This window comes from Palaemon carinicauda, chromosome 19 (assembly GCF_036898095.1).
Source record: "Palaemon carinicauda isolate YSFRI2023 chromosome 19, ASM3689809v2, whole genome shotgun sequence".
NCBI classification, from domain to species: domain Eukaryota; kingdom Metazoa; phylum Arthropoda; class Malacostraca; order Decapoda; family Palaemonidae; genus Palaemon; species Palaemon carinicauda.
In genome coordinates this window covers 55,728,737-55,750,582 of record NC_090743.1, presented here as the reverse complement: position 1 = coordinate 55,750,582, position 21,846 = coordinate 55,728,737, and the positions used below count along the sequence as shown (strand labels likewise).

Genomic DNA, 21,846 nt, shown 5'->3' with positions numbered 1-21,846 from the left:
AACACTGCAGGTGCATTTTTCAGTCCAAACAATAAGTGTCTGAACTGCCAGTATCCAAAGGCGGTAGAGAAAGCTGTGTATTCTTTACTGTCCTCTGCCAACAGTAACTAGTAGTATCCACGAACCAGGTCAAGGGTTGTAAAGTATTTGAATCCTTGAAGCCCAGATACGGAGTTTGCCATGTTAGGTATCGGGAACTTATCAGAGACAGTCACCTTATTCATTCTATGGTAGGCCACACGCAACCGTATACTATTGTCTTTTTTTCGGGCTGAAACAATGTGTGAAGACCAAGGAGAGATGCTGGGTTCAATAATACCCAGTTCCTGCAACTCCTTGCACTGTTCCTCGATGACGTCAGCGACGGGTTTGGCAACCGTCGAACCCTCTGATAAATGGGCGTCTCGTCATGTAGGTAGATGCGTATTTGTGTGCTTGAGCACTGTCCCACATCATCATCACTAGTACTGATGACCAGAAGATATCGTCGAAGCATTTGACAAAACTGGTCCTTCTGAGAAGAATCCATTTCGAGGTCATCGGAGATAGACAGATTGTCTATCTCTTCCAATACGCTTGGTTCAGGTGTCAGATCGCACTCCTGTGCTATCAGGCAGGATAGTGGAGCACCCACCATTGCCATGGTGAACACCTTCCCCAAGAGATCACCCATCTTGATCTTGGCAGTTCCTTCATATAAACCCTTGATTAAAACTGAGGCTTTTCCCTCTTTCAGTTCTAGGATGCCAGGGATTGCTGTTGCTTTTCCTGACAGACCAAGGGTTATGATGTCGCCATCATAATACATCTCGGGCCAACAGTTGGTCAGACAAGCAGGGCACCTAAAAGATGTGTCAAGTCCCTTAGGAAAGTCTACAGCAACAGGAATAAGTACCGGCTCAATAATGGCAATCCTGATTGAATTAGCTGCATGGACCTCAAGTGCATAAAGCACTTGCTGACAACAGGCTCCACGTATCAGAACATGATACTACCAAAGAGGCTCTTGGGGAATACCGCCAACGCTCAGCCTATTTCGGGCTCCGTCAACTATCACCCCATTTGCTCTCAAGAACTGGTAACCAAGCACTACGTGCTCAGCCATAGTCCCTGAAGGCACTACATGGAACACACTCGGGGCGAATGTCATTCCATGTAGTATAGGGGTCCACAGTATAGTACCTAGGGTCTTAGGTCCTCTTTGCTATAAACCCTTCAGATCAATGATGTCGGGTATCATCTGCAGCTGGTAATCCTGCAATACACTCGATGATAGGAGGTAGACTTCAGCTCCAGAGTCAATGAGAGCATCCAACGCTCCCGATGGAAAATCCAACATGGTCACTGAGACAACCATGAGAGGTACAGGAGCCAACTGAGCCAGGTTAACCCTACGAAGGGTTTTCAATAAAGCCCTAGTTCTTGCTTCTTCCCTAGAGGAGTCAGTTCGAGAACCTCTGGACAGTTTTGAGGACAGGTTATCACTGACCAATACTGAAAGAGCTATTGAATGTGCTCTTCCTGGAGTCAAGGGCCTTAAGCAGATCAGACAGATGGCAGTGTGTCTGGGAGGACTGGACATGGTTAGTGGAGGCAGTGTCATCTGAGCTGACACTGGGACAGGAGCTTGAAGTGTCACCAGAAGTCTCGCTGCCAGAATCTTCTCTGGTAGATTCCTGTGACAACGTCGTCATTTCGGGTATGTCTGATCTGGTTGTGTCCTTGGCCTGGCGTTTATGCTTTGGGATGGCCCCTGTCTGGGCAAGAACTGCTTCAGCTCTAGCTACTGGAGCCTTTTCTGGCCTACTGGCTTCGGCCGGGTTACCCAAGAACTGCTCCCCTAGTCCACTGGCTAATGTCTCTGGCAGACTAAAGGGGTTAGCTGCCGGAACAGGTGAGGAGGTAAGAGGTCCACAAGCAGGAGACTACCAGAAGCCTGGTAAAGGGGGGAGTAATGGTGAGAACCCTGGATGGGGTTGGAGACCTCCAATCACAGGTCCCTCTCTAGTTACAAGAATGGCCAGACCATTGACGTTTGGCCAAGCCGGGGACATAGATGGAGCGCTGGTGGTCACCGTAGTTGTGACCCCAGTGGCAACGTGGCATGTTGGTGACAGCTCCACACTCTTCAGCGCCGCCACCTGAAGTGTCACAGACTTTAACTGAGTTGCCAGGTCACTGACAATCGGAACGAGGCTCTCCATGTCCTGACTAAGCCTCCTCTTAGCCTTTTGACCCTTGGTTGATGACAGTGCCATATCTAAAGGTAGGTGCTTCCTGGGTCTGGGCACCAAAATTATGTAGTGGTTTGCAGACAGTGGCCAGATGTAGCACGCAGACTGCCAAGTATCCGAATGTCAACCTCACTCCAACGTTCACTATACAAAAAGATCAAATGGTGGAATACCCAGAAATCTGGGCAACAGGTAAACAGTCAAGGGAACTGGGCACTGGGCACCACCCCTTGATTTTATACTGGGGAAGGGAACCCAGCTAGAACTGAAGTTGCTTAATATTATTCAGAAGTAAGCTGTCTCACTTTTTACTAGCATGCATGGAATCCAATTTAAATAGCGGCAACATGCTTTCAAGGGAGAAAGTTTTTCTTAATTCTTAGGTAATTTAACATCACGAGAGGAAAAATGACAGTAAAACCCTATATATATATATATATATATATATATATATATATATATATATATATATATATATATATATATATATATATATATATATATATATATATATATATATATATATATATATATATATATATATATATATATATATATATATATATATATATATATATATATATATATATATATATATATATATATATATATACAAATTATAAATTGGCAGCTGAGAAGGGTATGTACAGGAAAAAATATACTGTTTACAAAAATACAAGAATATTAATTTTGAGAAGAAAGATAGTGAGGCAAAAGTACAGGTCTCCAAAAACCAGAAGCACCGACCTACATATATCCACGCAGAGCCTCTTAGGATTCAATCTAGAAAATATTTCATATACAGTAAATAGTATACACATCTTGGCTAAATTCAAATATCAAGATCAAAGGGAATATAAAACAACGTTGCACACTGGAACTGACTCTACTTCTCACCTCTACATAAGACAAAAAAAAAAAAAAAAGGCTTACACTCCTTGTGATACACAGTATGTCATGGGTATTCTACACCCATGAAAATGGATAAGAGTTGAGACCACTTATAATAATTTTTTGAGGCCCCTCCTCTTGATTGCAAAGTCACACACACAAAAATAAGGTATAACATATAAAAGCCTTTTTTTTAGGATAAAGCCCTATCTGGTTTGTGATGCAGATTTTCTAATTGTTAACATCATGACAGAGCCTTTCCGGTTAAGGTAGATATTTTTCAAAGAAAGTTCCAGGCTTGTGACAAAAAAAATCCTCAAACTTAAAGGAGAACCCCACAACACTGTGGTTCCTTATCTGCATGACCAGTCAGCTTGGTTTGGTCATTGACAACGCTTAAAAGTTTGGCTGCTGCTGAAAACTTTTCTATGCCACTTCATGTTCACTTGTTTCTGTGGACGAGTATGTGAAATACTATCCATGGAAACTCTGTGTCAATATATGAAAAAAAAAGCAATTACACTATGATGGGAAAACACCTGTCGGTGATAAGAATAATTATATAATAAAACACACAGTTAAAGTTCCTCTGACTTTGGAATAATTCTCAGTCAGTACTCTCACTATCATTTTCCCTTTTTTTTCACTGGAATACTTGGTCTCTAGATTGCTCCTTTTCCAAGGATTTTATTGTTTTTCCTGGATAGACATGGAGGTCACTAAACTCTACTATTCAGTGTTCATTGCTTTTTCTTTATTTTCTAGTTTCAGTTGCTCTTAATCTTACTCATATAGTCATTAATGGAAGCTAACAAGGAAGCTTACATTGTTACATTAGCAGCATACGTGTGATTATGTTTTTGCTCTCAAGTTCAATTACATCACAATGTAATTTAGTAGGGCGTGCTTAAATCACTCAGCAGTGTACGGGAAGAAGTTATAACAACGAAACAGGCTTTGAGTAACTTTTTTATTGTCACTGTAATAAAAAGAATTTTTTCAGTGATGGACTGGAGATCAAATAAACAGTACACAAAATTTATGAAATACGATAATGCATTACTGCATACAAATACAGTTCAACTTATCTAACGATAATAAATAATGAATCTAGAAATAATTTGTATTTTTCCCAACTATTTCTCCACAGTGATCAGCAATCGGTGAGCTGGGGATCGGCAAGCTGGCAATCGGTGATTGGTGAGCTAATGATCGGTGATCGCTGAGGTAGCAATCGGCGAGACTGGAGGTCAACGACTGGAGAAAGACGAGCTGCAGTAGGTCAGAACCGCTGGTTGGCGAAGAGCCAAACGATGATCTGGAGACAGGATGTGCCCTTTGGAAGGGCAAACATCTTCATGAGAGGCTCGCAAACGAGACCTCGATAGTGCATCATGAACAAGGGTTTATTGTCGAGCAGGCGAGAGGTGAGCTGGCCATCGGCGAGCTGGCGATCGGCAAGCTGGCAATTGACGATTGGCAAACTAGAGATCAGCGATCGGCAGGAGATCGGCAAACTGACAATCAGTTAGCTGATGATTGCTATCGGCCAGTTGGTGATCAGCAATAGGTGAGACCGGAGAAATTAGAGCTGGTAGGAGAATAGCCAAACGATGGTATGGAGACAGGATGTGCCCTTTGGAAGAGCAAACATCTCCGAGAGAGGCTTGGGAGCAAGACCTTGACAGTTCGTCATAAATCGGGGTTCGTTGAAGAGCAGATGAGTCCGAAGAACCAGGTGATTGATTGATTATTAGGTATTATCTGGCATCGTAACAGCAGAACCAGGTGAAGGTTGGGAACCAGTAGAATCATGACAAGAAGAATTCTCCGAAGAGGAGAGCTCTAATGACGAGGCTGAAAAGACAAAGAGGCGTCTTTTCGCCTGAGGCGAAGGAACACCTTTAAGACGGATGAGAATGGTGGGGTTAAAGACCACGGTGACGAACCCCCCTACGGGCAGAAGGATCAGCAAGCTAATCCGCAGCTGCAAGCCTCCAAAGAGGAGTCTCTACGAGCGGCCTCTCTCTCGAACAAGAGGGGTGAACACTCGCGGTAGAGACTTGCCTCGGACTTTGGTCCGCACCCGACGGAAGAGTCGACTCATTATGGGGGGAGCGTGGTCTTTGGCGAAGAAACAGCAATAGAAATCAGCTTCGATGTGATATGATGAAGAGGATGAAGGGGAGTTCTCTCTCGGAAGGAAGGACAACCCAAAACCTATGGAGGATAACTTTCCCTCGGAAGGGAAAGTAGTCCAACCCCTGGAGACGGACCTCCTGGCAGCACTCTTTGCTTCCCATCAACAAGCCCTGTTCAAATTGAAGATCTGCATCAAGTGCTGCATGTGAAAACGTATCCGGATCTAGTTCCTCGAAGAAAGTGTGCTGATCAGGAGCTGCCACAAGTGCAGAAGGACAGGAAAGTGATGGCACAGTGACAGCAGATTCCCCAGGAACGAACGGCACTGCTCTTCTACGTCGGCTATCTTAGTCGAACAAAGAAGAACGGCATAGCTAACTGAGGAAAATCAAACAAATTATGTAACAAAAACTCCCTCGGGAGGAGCACCTAGTTTGCGGACGGGAAAGGTGTCCACTGAAAAGACAATTAAAGGACTCTACACTCCCTTCCTTGGCTGACATCGACGGGAAAAGGAGAGCCAGCGTAAAAACTGTAACAAAACAAAACTTACAATTAATCAATCTAGCTAAGAAAATTAGCTACTCGTGAGAACCACTCGACCCTTCGGCTGGAAGGGGCTTCCCGGCGGAGACGAAGCTGAAAAGTTAAATTACAAACAGTTATAATTTCACTTAATTAATGAAGATAACCATTCAGAAACACAGCCTAACCCACGAACAGGAAAGGTGCTACCCCTACAGAGCATACGGCCGCTCGCCCATGAAAAGTTAGCGGCAATGACCTTGAGAAAGAGCAAGACTGATGTCAAGCTCTAAGAGGGCCGCACTCCCTTCCCCCCAGCAGATTCCATGTAGAGGGGAAGGAGACAAAAACAGCTGAACGGAGGTGTATCCAAACGATGATGATTCTCCTGCAGCGGCAGCCGAGTCATACGGAAGGCTACCCGCCAATGGGATGACCGATGCCCAAGGGGGAAAGGTTGGGAGGGAAGGTTATCTGTCCTTGAGTACCTACCGTACTACGGTATTACACAAACAGCAACATTCACTGTAAGGAAAGCTACAACATATATATAAAAACATTAGGAATGTTTTCATATATATAGAAGAGAAAACCATAAGTTAAAATGACAAGGATTAATGGCAATCCAAAATAAGCAAAGGAGAAAAAGCGGCAACAATTGCTCTCCCTTCGAGCCAAGAGTAATGTGAAGCACAGTCACAGGTGTGAGTGAGAGGGGTAGCTAGCTACCCCCTTACCCTCCCACCCTTAACTAGTGGGATGGGTAGTTAACCCTGGCTAAATTTTAATGGCTTGTCCTTTCAGCTTCGCCGAAAGTAATACCCCTATAAATAGCATAGGTTTGTATTCCAGTTACAGAACAAACCTCTGACGTCATGAGCTCTAGTTCTACTGTCAAGAGGGGTCGAGTCCATTTGGATGGCTTTTTCCATCACCTTCCTGATCTAGGAAGAGAATGAGTACTTTGTAATTTTCCTCTTGCGCCTGCCTATGTTTACGAAGTCTTGACTTGTGGGCGAGCTCGAACATTATGTTTAAGGTATTTCCTCAGTGCTCTAACAGGGCATAGTAACAGTTGATCTGGGTCACTTGTTACAGTATGGAGGCTCTCAATCTGGAAGAGCCGGAATCTAGGGACTGCTACAGCTGGATTTTGAGTCTTAGCTATAAATTCAGGGACAAAGTTGAGTGTCACTTGCCCTCATCCCCTTGAATGAGCGAAGTCATTGGACAGACCGTGTAGCTCACTGACAACAAAAAACCATATTTAGAGTCAGGTCACAATCTGAGGACTGACTAAGATGTTCGTACTACATTCCAATGGGGAGGTCTCACTTTTGACAGACGGCATGTGAGCTTGATGCTTCTTATAAAAAGAGACAATTCCATCGAGGATAGAATAGTAACTCCGTTCAGTCTAGAGGCAAGGGTTAAATCTGAGCAATAGCCTTTTCCTGCCAACACTGAGCAGTTTTTTTCCTTCCTAAGGTATAAAAAAACTCCACTATCACTGATAGTGACACTGAGAGGAGTGATACCCTTTCACAACACCAACCACAGAATATGGACCACTTTGCCTGGTAGACGGTGGAAGACTACTCTCGAAGGTATCTTGTCATCCTTCTCGCAATTGGCTGTGAAAAACCTTGTGCTGTGAGAGGTTGCTGGATAACCTCCAAGTGTGAAGCCATAGCAAAGCTACTGCTCTGTGGAATGGAATATCCTAATGTGTAGTTAGTTGTCTAAGTAGATTGGGAAGTGGAGGGAGCTCTCTCAGTGGTGCCTCTGTGAGCACATATAGAAGGTCGAGATACCATTCTGTATGGTGCCACATCGGAGTGATTAGGGTTATCAATGGATCATGCAATGCCCTTAACGTACTTTGTTCAGAAACCTTCTTACTAGGCAGAAGGGGGGAAACGAAGAGACAACCAGGTTGTCCATTGGGTGTCGGAGGGTGTCTTGAGAGAACACCTAGGGATTCAGTATTGGAGAGCAGTACATCGGAAGTTTCTGGTTGAGGGACGTCGCAAATAGGTCTATTGACGGCAAACCCCGCTACGTCGAGACTTTGTTGGTTATCTGAGGATTCAAAGATTACAGGTACCTGACTCCTCCTGCTCAGTTTGTCCGCCAAGATGTTTCTCTCGCCCGGAATGAAATGGGCTGAGAGGACTACCAAGTTGTCTTCTGTCAATCTGATTATTTCCACAGCCAGATGGCATATGGGCTGTGAAAAAGTACCTCCTTGCTTGATTATATAAGCCACCATCGTGGTGTTACTGATCAGCAACACGGAATGTCCTGACAGGAGCTGCTGAACTGAATGAGAGCCAAGAAGGCTGCTCCCATCTCTAGGATGTTTATGTGGCAGCGCTGTTCGGCCTCAGATCAAAGCATGGAGGCCGTGTGTTGCAACAGACAAGGTCCCGACCCTTCTTTTGATGCATCCATGAAGAGCATCAATTTAAGCGAAGGAGAGAGAAGATCGACAATCCTGAGTAGATTGGTATCCGATAACCACCACTTCAAGTCCATCTTCTGTTCTGACCCTACTGGGACCAGAAGGTCCAAAAGGTTCTTGTGCTGAGACCAGGTCTTCAGCTGCCACTGGAGAGCTTGCATGCAGAGACAACCGTTGGGGACCAGGACCTCCAGGAGGTGAGGTGTTCTAGCAACTTCTGCCATAGATGTGCTGACAAATCATCTTGCGATAAAAACAGGCCTGCTGCTTGTTTCAATCTCTCCGATCTTGCTAAGGACAGGAAGACTTTGCCTAGATTTGCATTGACGTTCATCCTTAAGTATAGCAGGTTTTAAGTTTGTTGCAGGGAGGACTTCTTGACATTTACCATGATCATCAGATCTTGGAAAAATTCAAGAAGCCTGTATCAATGGAGGAGAATTGTTTCCATTAAGTCTGCTAGAATCAACCAGTCGTCTAGGTAACAAAGAAGGCAGATTCTGTTCTTGTGAGCTCAAATTGAAACTAGAGAAACAATCAAGTGAAAATTTGAGGTGCTGTGGACAGACCAAAACACAGCACCTTGAACTGGTAAATCCTGTTGTTGAGTGAGAACCTTAGGTACTTCCTTGAGGATGGATGAATGAGGATCTGAAAGTATGTATCTTTGAGAGTCAGCATGATAATGAAGTCATTTGGTCTGATGCCTGGGTCGTGTCCATCTTGAATGGAGGCTGTTGGACAAATCCGTTCAGAACTGAAAGGTCTATGACTGGTCTCCAGCCTTCAGACTTGGTATCCTGCCCTGAAAACGGTGACCAACCAAGTCATCTGCTCTGTAGGCATCCTCCCACCAGTGGACTGGTCGGAAGAATGCCCCCCCCCCCATGCTGTCATCTACTCACTCTCTTACCTCTCCTCAAAACCCAGTTTACCCAATGACTGAGGACGTTGTGAGTCAAGAACTCAACAGTCCAGGTTCCAGAAAGCAGGAAGGCAGACATTGCCTCTCTGTTCTGTTCAATGGAGAAAACTTCAGTCCTGAAAAGGTAACCCACCGACGCCAACCAGTAGTCCAACCATGAAGCAGCTTGTGAAGAACACTTTGCCACCTGCTCTATGTTTGCAGCGTTCGATGCAGAGAACCCCACAGACAAAGTGAGCTTGTCCAAGGGTAGATTCTGGGTCAAAGACAGAATTTCTGGATCTACAGGGAGAGGGAACGGGGCCTAGTCCAATATGTCGTAGTGCTTCCTTTGATGACATAGGGTGGAGGAAGCAACCGAAACGAATTCACCGATCTCAAAGATCGTGATTCCCTTGCCCTCGGTGCGTCAGATCTCTTTTTGGCATCCCCTGACCCTCTTCGAACAAGGTAAAGCCACCTTATCCTTGGTTGGCCTGGGAGTATCATATAAGAGATCCAAGACATTGTAGTGTCCTTTACCTCTACTGGAATAGGGTCTGGCTACACCAAGAAACTGATCTTTACTGGAATAGGGTCTGGCTACAAGAAGAAACTGATCTTCCTGATACAGGAGACCCTGCAAAAAGATGGGATTCGTGTCTTTCTGTTCCATGGAGGTGATCTCAGAGCTGGTGGAGGGAGGCTGCGTGCCCTTGGAGTGATCAGATCCGTCGTCAAAAAGTTCTTCCTCTCTCAAGCTTGCATCCATTGGAGCCTGGGGAGGGTCTAAGTTGTCAACCGGTCTACAAGAAGCAAAATGAGACATTGGGGGAAGGCCACCATGCTCCGGTCGTACGGGAGCTGACCTGGAGTCTGTGGTGCATTCCCTTGGCCTTTGGTCGAAGCCTTAAATTTTGCGGATTATACTAGTATCCTTTTTCTCACGGGGGGATGGTGAAGTCTGCAAGAAGTGAAAAGGGGTTTTCCTCAATATTTCTCTCGGTCTAACTTCCTTAATGATACTGGAAGAGAGGGAAGGCACCTCAGGGGCTGAAGAACTTGGAACCGTAGGATCCAGGTCTATCGGTACAAGTCGATAGTTCTCCACATAAGTGACTCACTCAGAGATCTTGAGCCTCTACTGATTTTTGGATGCACCGAGAACCTCCGGAGGAGGGGTATCGACTTGCTGACCCTGTCTCTTCTTCCTCGGCTTGATAGGGATGATGCCTAATCTCTCCCAAACAGGATCATGGCCAATGTCAGAGGTCTTGGTGCACAGATACTGTTAGTATCTGGAAGACCTCTGCGGGGGGAGAGGGCCACAATATTACCTGAAGGAGGGGTTGCTGGTCACTCCTGTGTCTAAGGTCAGATAGGGGAGAACTCCTTAACGATGAACTTGAGACTTCTACGGGAGTACTATGAGCAATCTTAGGTGCTGCCAGGGAAGCTTGGGCCACCTCAACTGCCTGTACAAGGTCTTGGAACCAAGACTTCGCCTTTGAAAAGGCAAATCTTAATGAGGAGCGCAAATGTAAGGCAAGCGCTGTGCAAGTGCACTTTGATAACGAGGTGAGGGCTGTGCACCAGCATGCAGGTTCTGTGACCGCTGGCGAAACAACCTCTGAAAGGAGAAGGTAGTGTGCACAACTGTGCGCAGGTAAATTGAGTAACTGAGCGTATTGTCTTTCCTCTGTGTAGCATGCTAGAGCAAGCGTGGTTGAAGTCTCATTAAAGTGAAAAGATGAGGCCAGACTAGGATGTTCACTATAAGGAAGTTGGTGCATTGATAAGGGAGTACACTGACCTACCTGCACTTGTGCACCATACAACAAACAAGTCCAGGTTTGGCACGTGGGCGGGCATGCGCAATGAACTCCTTCTATGGTTGGCGAGGGATGAATTTGGTGCATAGCTGGGAGTGCACGCCAAACTCCATCCAAAGTTGGTGAGCGAATTTGGCGTGTAGCAGGGTGCACGCGCTGAACTCTGTGTAGAGTTGGTGAGTGATGAGTTTGAGTGTAGCTACGAGCACACACCGAACTCCATCTAGTGTTGGCTAGTGATGAAGTTGGCACATAGTTGGAAACATGCTCTGAAATCATTGCCAACTCACCTCGCTATGTAAGAAGGTACGCGCCAGCACGCTAGACTCACTCACAAGATCATACTTAACGATCTTCAGCTAGCGTGCTCTGAAGAAAGAAGGACATACTACTTCTTTCCCCTATTATTATTTTTATTACATGCTAAGCTACAACCCTAGTTGGAAAAGTGAAATGCTCTAAGCCCAAGGGCTCCAACAGGGAAAATAGCCCAGTGAGGAAAGGAAAGGAAATAAGGAAATAAATAAAACATTTTAAGTACACATCACAAAAAATCTTTCATGTATAAACTAAATAAATCTTAAAAAAGAAATGGAAGAAAAATAAAGATAGAATAGTGTGACCGAGTGTACCCTCAAGTAAAAGAACTCTACCCAAAGACAGTGGAAGACCTTGGTACAGAGGCTATGGCACTACCTAAGACTAGAGGACCATAGTTTGATTTCGGAGTGCCCTTCCCCTAGAAGAGCTGTTCACCATAGCTTAAGTCTCTCTTCTACCCTTACCGAGAGGAAAGTAGCCACTGAACAATTACAGTACAGTAGTTAACCCCTTGGGTGAAGACGAATTGTTAGGTAATCTCAGTGTTGTCAGATGTATGGGGACAGAGGAGAATATGTAAAGAATAGGCTAGACTATTCAGTGTATGTGTGGGCAAAAGGAAAATTAGCCATAACACGAGAGGAGGATCCAATGGACCCAATAACTCTCTAGCGGTAGTATCACCGGGTGGCTGGTGCCCTGTCCAACCTAATACCTACGGTAAAGTGTTGCCTAACATCATGCTCCCTTGCGTGTAATTATTTATTAGCATTCTGAGAGGGTGAAGGCTGTTGGCGGGAGGGCAAAACAGAAGGTTCTACCCCGTAAGAGGTAGAAGCCCTCGGCTCAAGCACTTTGATGTATCCTAAGGACATGACGGCAGAGGGCGGGAGCTATAGACAGCCGCCTAAACACCGTCATCTAGCTCCAAAAAGCTAAGCTCCAAAGTCCTGGGACGTAGTACTGTACTGACTAATCCCGTACTCGTTTACGAAAGCCTCTATGAGGCGACCACTCAGGTGAATGTTGTCTTTTCTTTACTGTGTGTGGGAAGGATGATCAACACTTGTTGCTGATGTGGGAGGATCATTCCTACGAACGGGAAGACAGTCCCACAACAGCTGGTGAAGGGCATCCATCCTATGAGTGGGAGGGTTGTCTGACAGATGAAAGAATTCCTCAAAAGAAATCCTCTGACAGGATACTCTGAAGGGTATCTGGTTAAGTGCCAGTGTCCGTCCACCGAAGCCGAAGGAGTGAGACCAGGCGCTGAGAGTACTCCAGTAAGAGGAGTGTCGAGGGAAAGGATCGTAATTACCCTTGGGTGAGGCAGTCACACCATGACCTCATGTCCTTCGCCGAAGGACCTCAGGAGGGCGTTCCTTACAAGGGGAGCCCGGAAGCCCCAAGAACAGCCACAACTGGTCCCTGCGTCAGCAGAAGAGACTCCCCTAAGGAAAAAGTCTGCACTGCTTCTCCAGGGGAGGCAACAGAGACTTCAGCCTCGCAAGGTTGTCCGAGAGTCAAGGTGCCTCCACTCCTACCGATTGGTCCCCAGAGGAGACCGACCAAGCAGAGTTGGAATTACGGAATATTGAGCCGCAGGAAAAAGTTGGCGAGGTTTCTTCAATTTCGAGGATGACCCGAAGGTGAAGAATTCTCTTGCCCTCTTTTGGGTGACACCTGTGTACAAGTTTGACCCGTGCACGTAGGACAAATGGAATGAGGATCCGTCTCCAGCGTAGACATGAAGGTACCGCAAAGGCGATCTTTTCTGCCTGGACAAATCTGCATTCTCAACATAGGAATGCAATCACTCATACATACAAGAGAAAAGGAGAAAGTTCATAATTTCATGGCTATTTGGTTTTATTGGTTTTTAAACCAAGTCAAGCAGAGTAGAACTGACAATGTCCATTCTCTTGTGAGTGTAAATAAAAAGTGGCTTGTAGTTGGCTATTGCTTGTGTGAGCGGGGTACTTGGTCCTACTTCCCGCTATCTCCCCCACCCCCACAAACTATTGCAGCAGAGTTGCACCTCTCTAAACATTTTACATATAGTTTCAACTGTCGACGACATATACAGTCATACCTCTCTTCACGAAAGACTATGCTTACGAAATTTTCAAACTACGAAACAAGATGCGAATATTTTTATGACTCACTTTACAAAAAATATTTCACTTCAAGAAAAGAGATTTGCCAGCCAGGCCGAGAATAAAATAGTCACCCATCATACAGTTGAAGAAAATGGGTTCAGACAGAAAATGTAGCTGTAGTGTAAAATAGGGGTAACTATAATAGTACAGCATTGTAGTGTATATATTGAATGCCTGACAAAACCCCCACCCAACAAAACCACCACCGACGAAACCCCCACTGACAAAACCCCCACCCGACATAACCCCCACCCGACAAAATCCCCACATGACAAAAACCCCACCTGACAAAAACTAAATTTGCTAAATTTTAGTTATAGTCGGTCATTGTTTTTATTTGTTTACCCATTTATGACAATTTTTGGCATGATGGCAGCTTAAACTATTTTAAATATGCATATTTAGGATCTGTATCAAACTAAAGTTGATTTTTAAATGCTTTACTAAAAACAAAAGGTATCAAAATTAACAGTTTTAAAAGTATTTATTAAAAAAGATAAGATTACACAAACCTTTAAGAGCCTTTTGTTCAGAGATAAAGATATCTTTATTCAGAGCTTCAATTACAGTTCAAATTGTGGGGTGATTGTAACCCACAAGGTATTTGAAAGAATTATTCCATGTGTCACATGGGTTATTTGTACGGTCTTCACCATTAACAGTTGCTTCATACACACTCCATTTTTCAGGAGAAAATAATGGTGGGATTTGTCGTGATCGACGCTTAGTACCAGTCACATAAACAGAATCAAAATATTCCTAATGAGGTTCAAGATGGGTTAGGCAATTCAATTTAAGGAAATTTATGCCATCTATGATTTTATCAGCTGGCAGAAAGCTAGTCCATCAATCATTCCACAAAAATGCCTAGTGGATTCATCTTGCTTGTAAACAATGCTTAGTCCTAAGCTTTGTACTTTCCTCCATATATTCTGTGCCAGATGATAAAAGTATGTTTTAATATGAATATGAGGTCCTAATATATTTTCAATTGCATTTAAGAGAGATTTTTCGAAGTCTGACATCGTAGTAACAGGATTCATATCTAACCCTAGTTCCTCTCCCTTTTCCAAAATTGTCGTAAGAAATTCTTGATAGATTTTCTGTAAGCAGTAGTTTATTTGATAATAGGTACTTAGCCAATTTTTTGTAAGCAGTAGTTTAATGGTTAATAGGTACTTAGCAAATTTTTTGTCGGGTAGGGTTTTTGTCATGTGGGGATTTTGTCGGGTGGGGTTTTTGTCATGTGTGGGTTTTGTCAAGTGGGGGTTATGTCAGGTGGGGGTTTTGTCAGTGGGGGTTTCGTCGGTGGGGATTTTGTCGGGTGGGGGTTTTGTCGGTTCCCCGTATATATTGTATTATTTTCCATTTTTTATTACATTATGTTGTAGTAACTACTTAATTTACAGGTATTGACATTTAGTTTAGGTATATTGAATGGTTCAAATGTATTTCGCTGTACAGTACAGTATTTCATTGTGGTTTTACTGTAGCTTTATAATGAGATTTAATGTGGTGTTTTGTGGGGTTTGGAACAAATTAGGCAATTTGCATATGAAATGTGACTCACAACACGAAAAAAAATCACTTTACGAAAGCCACTCAAGAATGAATTAATTCCGTGTTGTGAGGCATTACTGTATCTCCATAAAAAAGATCTGAAAGGTTTGTACTTGGTGCTGGAACAAACCATATATTCCTGGTTGGAGGGAGAGTGATACCTTGTAAAAAGTTTAAACATACTCTATGTCCATTTCAAAATTTACACTTCTAAAAAGAAATCTTACTATGACCCAGATTTTGTAGTAACCAAATTATGGTTCAAACAACCCACATCCTCCAGACATCTAAATGATGATAGCAATGGATAGTTGTAATGTAATCCTATTCCTATATCTCTAGAATCAAATTTACATCCAGCTTTTCGCTAACTTGAAAAAGTAACCAAAATTAATTAACTTGAAATCTCACCTGCTGCCACTATTAATCCATATTTATTAAAATTAAAGTTGATTGTTCGCGAACAAACATTACCAAAAATAGAATCACAAGACCACTGTGCTGCTTTTAAAACCTTTGCTAAGGATAAAATTCCTAAAGCTCAAAGTAGTAGCTATTTCTCTAATATATACTTATTTTACTTACAAAACTGGCAAACAAGTTTAAGGGGCCCGTCTGCCATGGTGTTTTGACATACCAACTTCAAGAATTCAAAAATTGTTTTATTGCTTCAATGTATGCAGAAACATATCGTACATGCTCTCCAGAAGATTCAGCCAATTATTTTCACATACAATAAAGATATAGCGGTCTTTAAATGATGACGTCATCCTTATTCCGTCCTCTGCATGACTGAGCTTGACAGAATCGTCTTTGTGTGTTTATTTTTGCATATATATAGCGATTTTTTCACTTATGTTTTAAAATCTTGTACGTCTGGCAGAAATGGAAGGCATTGGTAGAGTGTAGGTGAACGAAAACTATGAGCTAAGAGAATAGCAGCCAGTTTCCAAAGACGTATAGAAGTTATAATGCATGTGTTTGTTTACTTGCAGTTCGTATGTACATTGTTTTCATGTCCCCGGGAATTTCATAGTAAGGTCATAGAAAGAACAAAAGTAAGCAGAGAGCAAGAAAAAAGAACCAAGAAGAAAAGGGAAACATGAATATGAGTACAAAGCTGAAACATGCTAACTAAAACTCAGGCAACAATGAGAGGCCACTGGCAACTCATGACACCCTTATGTCAAGTGTAATAGTAAACTTAGGGTTCAAATACCTCATTTAGGGTGCGTTTATGTAGGAATAAACAATAAAAGTAAAAAGTAAGGTTAAAAAATGTTATATTTCTTTAAGAAAAGAAACGAGAATTTATTGCAAATCTTTGGACACTCATAACTCAAAAACACTTATTCACATTTAGGTACATTTTTCTCACATATTTATTGTTTGATTTTAGAGAGAGATATATAATTGAAAAGAGGAATAAAAATCCAACAATTTTGTGCACCAGAATTATTTTAATTTTTCTCCTTTTTTCATGAATATTTTACGTCTAGGCGAAGAAAATTAAGAAAAAGTTCATTAAAAAAGAAAAAGGAAAATAAAAAATCTGTCACACAGATTTATTCAATTTATTAAGAAGTTTTGATAGTATGATTTTCAAAATAATTGGAGTCATATCAGTGGAGAAAAATGTACCTAAAAAATTTTTTTAAATCATTTTTTTGGCTAATATATACAAAATGTTTTGATCAAATGACTTGAAATTCTTATATGATGAAGGTATCATATATGTCTAAAACATAAAGAGAAATTGTGTATTTTGAATAATTAGAAAAAAAATTCATGGCATGGCAGACGGACCCCTTAATCCAGCTGGTCATGAACAACATAATTAGATTCTTAAAACTATGGCATAACCTTATTCACTGTGGTCTTAAAAGTTTATATATGCTACAAAACAAAATTTAATTTAATCACCACTCAATGGTGACTTGCTTAGATCTCTATAATTTCAATACTCTAAATGGACAGAGACCTCTCATCGCAGCCATTTCTCAAAATCTGCTTGAGAGGATAGAAGATATAAGTGCAGTGCGAGATAGCTTCTTTTCTTAAAACCTTGTTTAGCTCTGAAATTTGGCAAAAATAAAATTAATACATCCTTGTGGTTGAATCTCACTAAACAGCCTTTTAGAGCCTTGATGGCAATTCTATCCAGAAGTTTAAACTGAGGCTCTCTCAAAGACTTCAGTACAACTACTAAATTCCACTAATTTAGGTTTTGATCTGAAGCCATTTCTATAATGAAGGTTCTAACCATATCTCTACTGACAGTATTAGCAGCCAAATCCACCCCAAGATGTTGACCACTTAAGTTAACATAGTTCTACAACCCTATCAACTTTGCCTCGGGCCATATTTGACCAATTGTACGGTGGATAAGCAACAGATTCAAAGGAGTTAACTTCTTTGTTCCCCACAGGTAATTACAAAAAATTAAGTGCCAAAAACATCCTTGAAGAGGAACTAGACACTTTTTAACTGACTGGGTGACATTACAAAAACACTAATGACAGACCATGTGCTGCACAGGGACTGGTCCAGTCAGCTCCGAGCATTTAGTATATCGCTAACAAATAAGACACTACACTGGGCTGGAAAGGGTTTCTCACTTTATGCAAAATTTAGACTTTATAAATTTTGAAAGTCTTATCTCTATTATTCCTAACTAGGAATCAAACATACTAAAACCTGATGTTGTACTAATCTCAATTGCTGCCAGCAGCAGCCATGACAGCTGGGAAGGGACACTGCTTGCACAACCGCTCTAATCATAGTGCTTCTATCTGGCAGGTACATAGTATTTTACATAGGTCATGATAAAAAGTTTTTTTTTTTTTACTTTGGCCAACTCTTCAATTCAATAATGAATAACACATGAATTCAAAATAGTTTCACTGAAAAAAAGGATCTTGAACTGCTTAAAATCTATTATGATATATCTATCAGGGCACTTCCCTTAATGTTCAGGGGTAGCCGACATAAAATAAAAGAAACAAAGGGTGACTTTCCTTCTCTTCGTTCCTCCCAGCCTGACAAGGAATTCAGCCGAGTTTGGTTGGTACTGCTTGAGTGCCAAAGCCCACCCTCTCCTGTTATCCACCACAAATGAAGCTTCACATTCTGAATCCCCTACTGCTGCTACCTCAGTGGTCACCAAGGCGTCCAGAGGAAGCAGCGGGGACTATTGGAACTACGTTACACTCGCTCACCATTCATTCCTATTTTCAGCATGCACTTTTGCCTCTATCACATCTATCCTCCTATCACCTAGAACTTTCTTCACCTCATCCATCCACCTAAATCTTAGCCTTCTTCTAGTACTTCTCCCATCAAATCTTACAATCATCCCCATCTTCAGCAGCCGGCCATTTTCCATTCTCTCTACATGGCCAAACCACCTCAACACATTCATATCCATCTACCTGCTAATTAATTTCTTACACCCTTTCACACCCTAACTACTTCGTCCCTAACACTATCTAATCGAGATACACCAGCCATACTCCTCAGACACTAAATCTCGAAAATTCTTCTCTCACTCTCTGACATACATGTGCTTCCACTCCCCATTTGTAGCAACAACAGACCTCAAGTACTTAAACTGATCTACTTACTCAAGTTACTTTCCATTCAACATGACATTCAATCTAGCAACACCATCCCTTCTCATGCATCTCATAACCCTACTCTTACCCATATTAACTCAACTTCCTTCTCTCGCACACCCTCCCAACCAGCTTCTCCAAGTCCGCTATCAATACAGTATCATCCGTAAGAAAAAAAAACAACAACAACTAATTCACCTCTCACTCACGAGCACTCTAATCTATCAGTTTCAATCCTCAACCAAGCACTTGAGTATTCACCTATCTTACAATTCTATCAACAAACAATTTGAACAACCATGGCAACATCACACATCCCTGTCTCAGCCCCACTCTCACTTTATTTCCTATCCTAACACACGCTTTACTGCCTTTGCACAAACTCTTACCTGCTTGCAACAACCTTCCACCAATTCCATATCTCATCACATTCCACATTGCTTACTTATCAACTCTATCATAAACTTTCTCCACATCCATAAATGCAACATCCACATCCTTACCTTTTTTCTAAATATTTCTTGCATATCTGCCTGCTGTAAAAATCTGATTCACACATCCCTTGCCTCTTCTAAAACCTCCCTACACTTCTAAGATTGCACCCTCTGTTTTATCCTTAATCCTATTAATTAGCACCATCATACACATTCCCATCCACACTCAACAAACTAATACCCCTTGAATTACAACACTCACGCACATCTCCATTACCTTTGTACAGTGGAACAATGCCCACACACACCCAGTCTCCTGGTACCATTGACAACATAAAACATATTAAACAATCACACCAACCATTCAAGTACAGTCGCACCCCCTCCTTTCACATCTCGGCCCTCACACCATTCATACCCTGTTTTTTTCCCGCTATTGTTTCATCTAGTGCTCTCTTTACTTCTTCTTTTGTAATTTCTCTTTCATTCTAATCTCCCATCACTGGCACTTCAACACCTGCATCAGTAATTATGTCTCTCTATTATCCTTGACAGTCAGCAATTTTTCAAAATATTCAGCACACCTTTTCCCTGCCTCCTCTCCTTTCAACAACCTTCCATTATGATACATAATAAAAAAAAAAAGGTAAAAAAGTTGACTATTTTACTAAACCCATAGTTCTACACACACAAAATTATGCTACAAAATGTTCCAACACTATAACATGGTTTGCAAAACTTTAGCTACCATATACTTTATTACTTCACTATTACAACTTACATGCTATTAATTCTATAACTTTTCACCACTGTCTATATTTCTATACTACACACACTCATCAGATCTACTTCTTTAAAAATGTCCACAACAAGCTTACCTGTTCATGCAAATATGCCAGTCTATCTAGAAGAATAAGGCCCTCAATAATGGGTGCAAGGGAAGCCCGGAAGAGGAAGAACATCTCCAATTTTTTAATATGAGATCCATATTTTCTATCATATTCCTGAAGTTCTTCCTCTTCTATCTGGTAAGAAAAAATACAGAATTAGGTACGTAGAATTAATCTGTTAGTCAATGATCTCTTAAATCTCAAACAGTAGTAAAAATAATTGCATGTATTGTTCATTTTTAATACAAATAATCGACAAAAGCACATTTCTACAAATGATTTTGAAATTTTTCCTAGTTTATAAGTATAACTAATCATAACATTAAAATCCAAATAACAACAATAAAGACACTATTATGAAAGATTACTTAGGAATATAATACATTCACCATAAAATGCAGATTTTTTCCCGAAAATAATTCAATGAAAAGAAAAGAATAAAACAAACTTCTAATGTTAATCACACTGGAACATTTATGAAGATTATATAAAACCTAACTAATCTAATAAGAAAAATTATACATGAGACTTCCTGATCACTAAATTTTCTATTTCATACCTAGTCTATTTTCTCACCATAAAAATTCTTCTACTTAAATGAATGACTGACGAATGAAGTCGCCACAATGCATGTCTTAAAATAGCACTTTCTCAACACAGCCAATAAAAATAACAGTTTGTTTGCCATAATAATAATGTAGCAGTTTGTAAAAATAGTAACATTAGCTGGTAAGCAATTCTATCCCTTAATTTAACTTCTGACCACTCTTAGTAATCTCCCTAAAAGATAATCAGGACTGTTACTAATCTATCATATTTAACAGACTTTTCCTTGTTTCTAACAAAAGATTTATTTACCTTTGAATGTAAAATTACATTGCAATTCATCATCAGTATTCTTATTTTTCAATTTTACTTTTACTCTGAGGGGTTAGAAATGAGACCAATTATTTCCATTCTTTTCTGTTGTATGGACTTTCTACTTGAAATTTCATCAGGTGTGAGACCTTACCTATACCATGTCTCCAGATTATATGGCCATTTTCAAGTCAATATCCTTCAACTTCAATAAATGATTGCATTTCACATATGCTCAAGCTATTTCTGAGTTGAAATAAATGGTCCTTATGATGAAAAGCCTTTTGTTCAACTTCAGACTTAAGGTTATTCATCAGTATGTTGAATTTTTGTATTGCAAGTTGAGCTATAATTTGTCTGTATAAAGCTTCATATCAAGAAAGTCACATCTGCTATGTAATTTGTCAAGTATTTTTTAAAATCAATGGTCCCTTTGCATATATTGCCAAGATTGTTTGTGTGGTACTACCAGCTAAATGTATAAACACCTACTAGATTTTCTGGCCCTTTGGTATAGTTAGTTTGATGTGGTGATCTTTACAAAAACACTCTAATGTAATGTACAATTAATTCCTCAACTACTTTAGACAGTAACGTTACACTGCGAGGAAACAGTCTCTCTTACAAAACTAAGAAATGGTCTGTAATGGTTTCAAGACCACCATTCTTAATATATTAATTTTTCATGTGAATCAATCTCTTCCCTTGAGCAAATAGGAATGATGTTCCTATTGATGATATACAGTACTTTATTAAAAAAAATAATTCCCACCCCAATAAAGGCAAAAACAGTTATAGAAAATATATATACTGTACCTGTACTACTGCACTTAGCATAGCAATATACATTATTTGTAACAATCAGCACATGCACAAATACTAGTCTACATAACATATCCATATGTTTTATTCAATAATGATAAAAATATATACAAACCTCTTCATCAATTCCTAACTTGGTAAATGCAGCACGTGCATACTCATTGAAATTTTGGCACTTTGAAGCAATTCGGCCAAC

General features: G+C 41.2%; 1 protein-coding gene across 3 annotated transcripts in view; it reads right to left on the bottom strand.

The window, feature by feature from the left end:
• The window catches only part of LOC137658644 (probable methyltransferase-like protein 25), a 425,819-nt gene that overhangs the window by 104,382 nt on the left and 299,591 nt on the right, over positions 1 to 21,846 (bottom strand). For all 3 annotated transcript variants that reach the window (XM_068393588.1, XM_068393586.1, XM_068393589.1), the window contains 2 exons: positions 21,766 to 21,846; positions 19,959 to 20,105 (listed from right to left, as the gene is read on the bottom strand). The exon at positions 21,766 to 21,846 is cut by the window's right edge and continues 84 nt beyond it. In XM_068393588.1, the coding sequence (XP_068249689.1) occupies positions 19,959 to 20,105; positions 21,766 to 21,846 (228 nt within the window). The remainder of the gene's footprint in view (positions 1 to 19,958; positions 20,106 to 21,765) is intronic.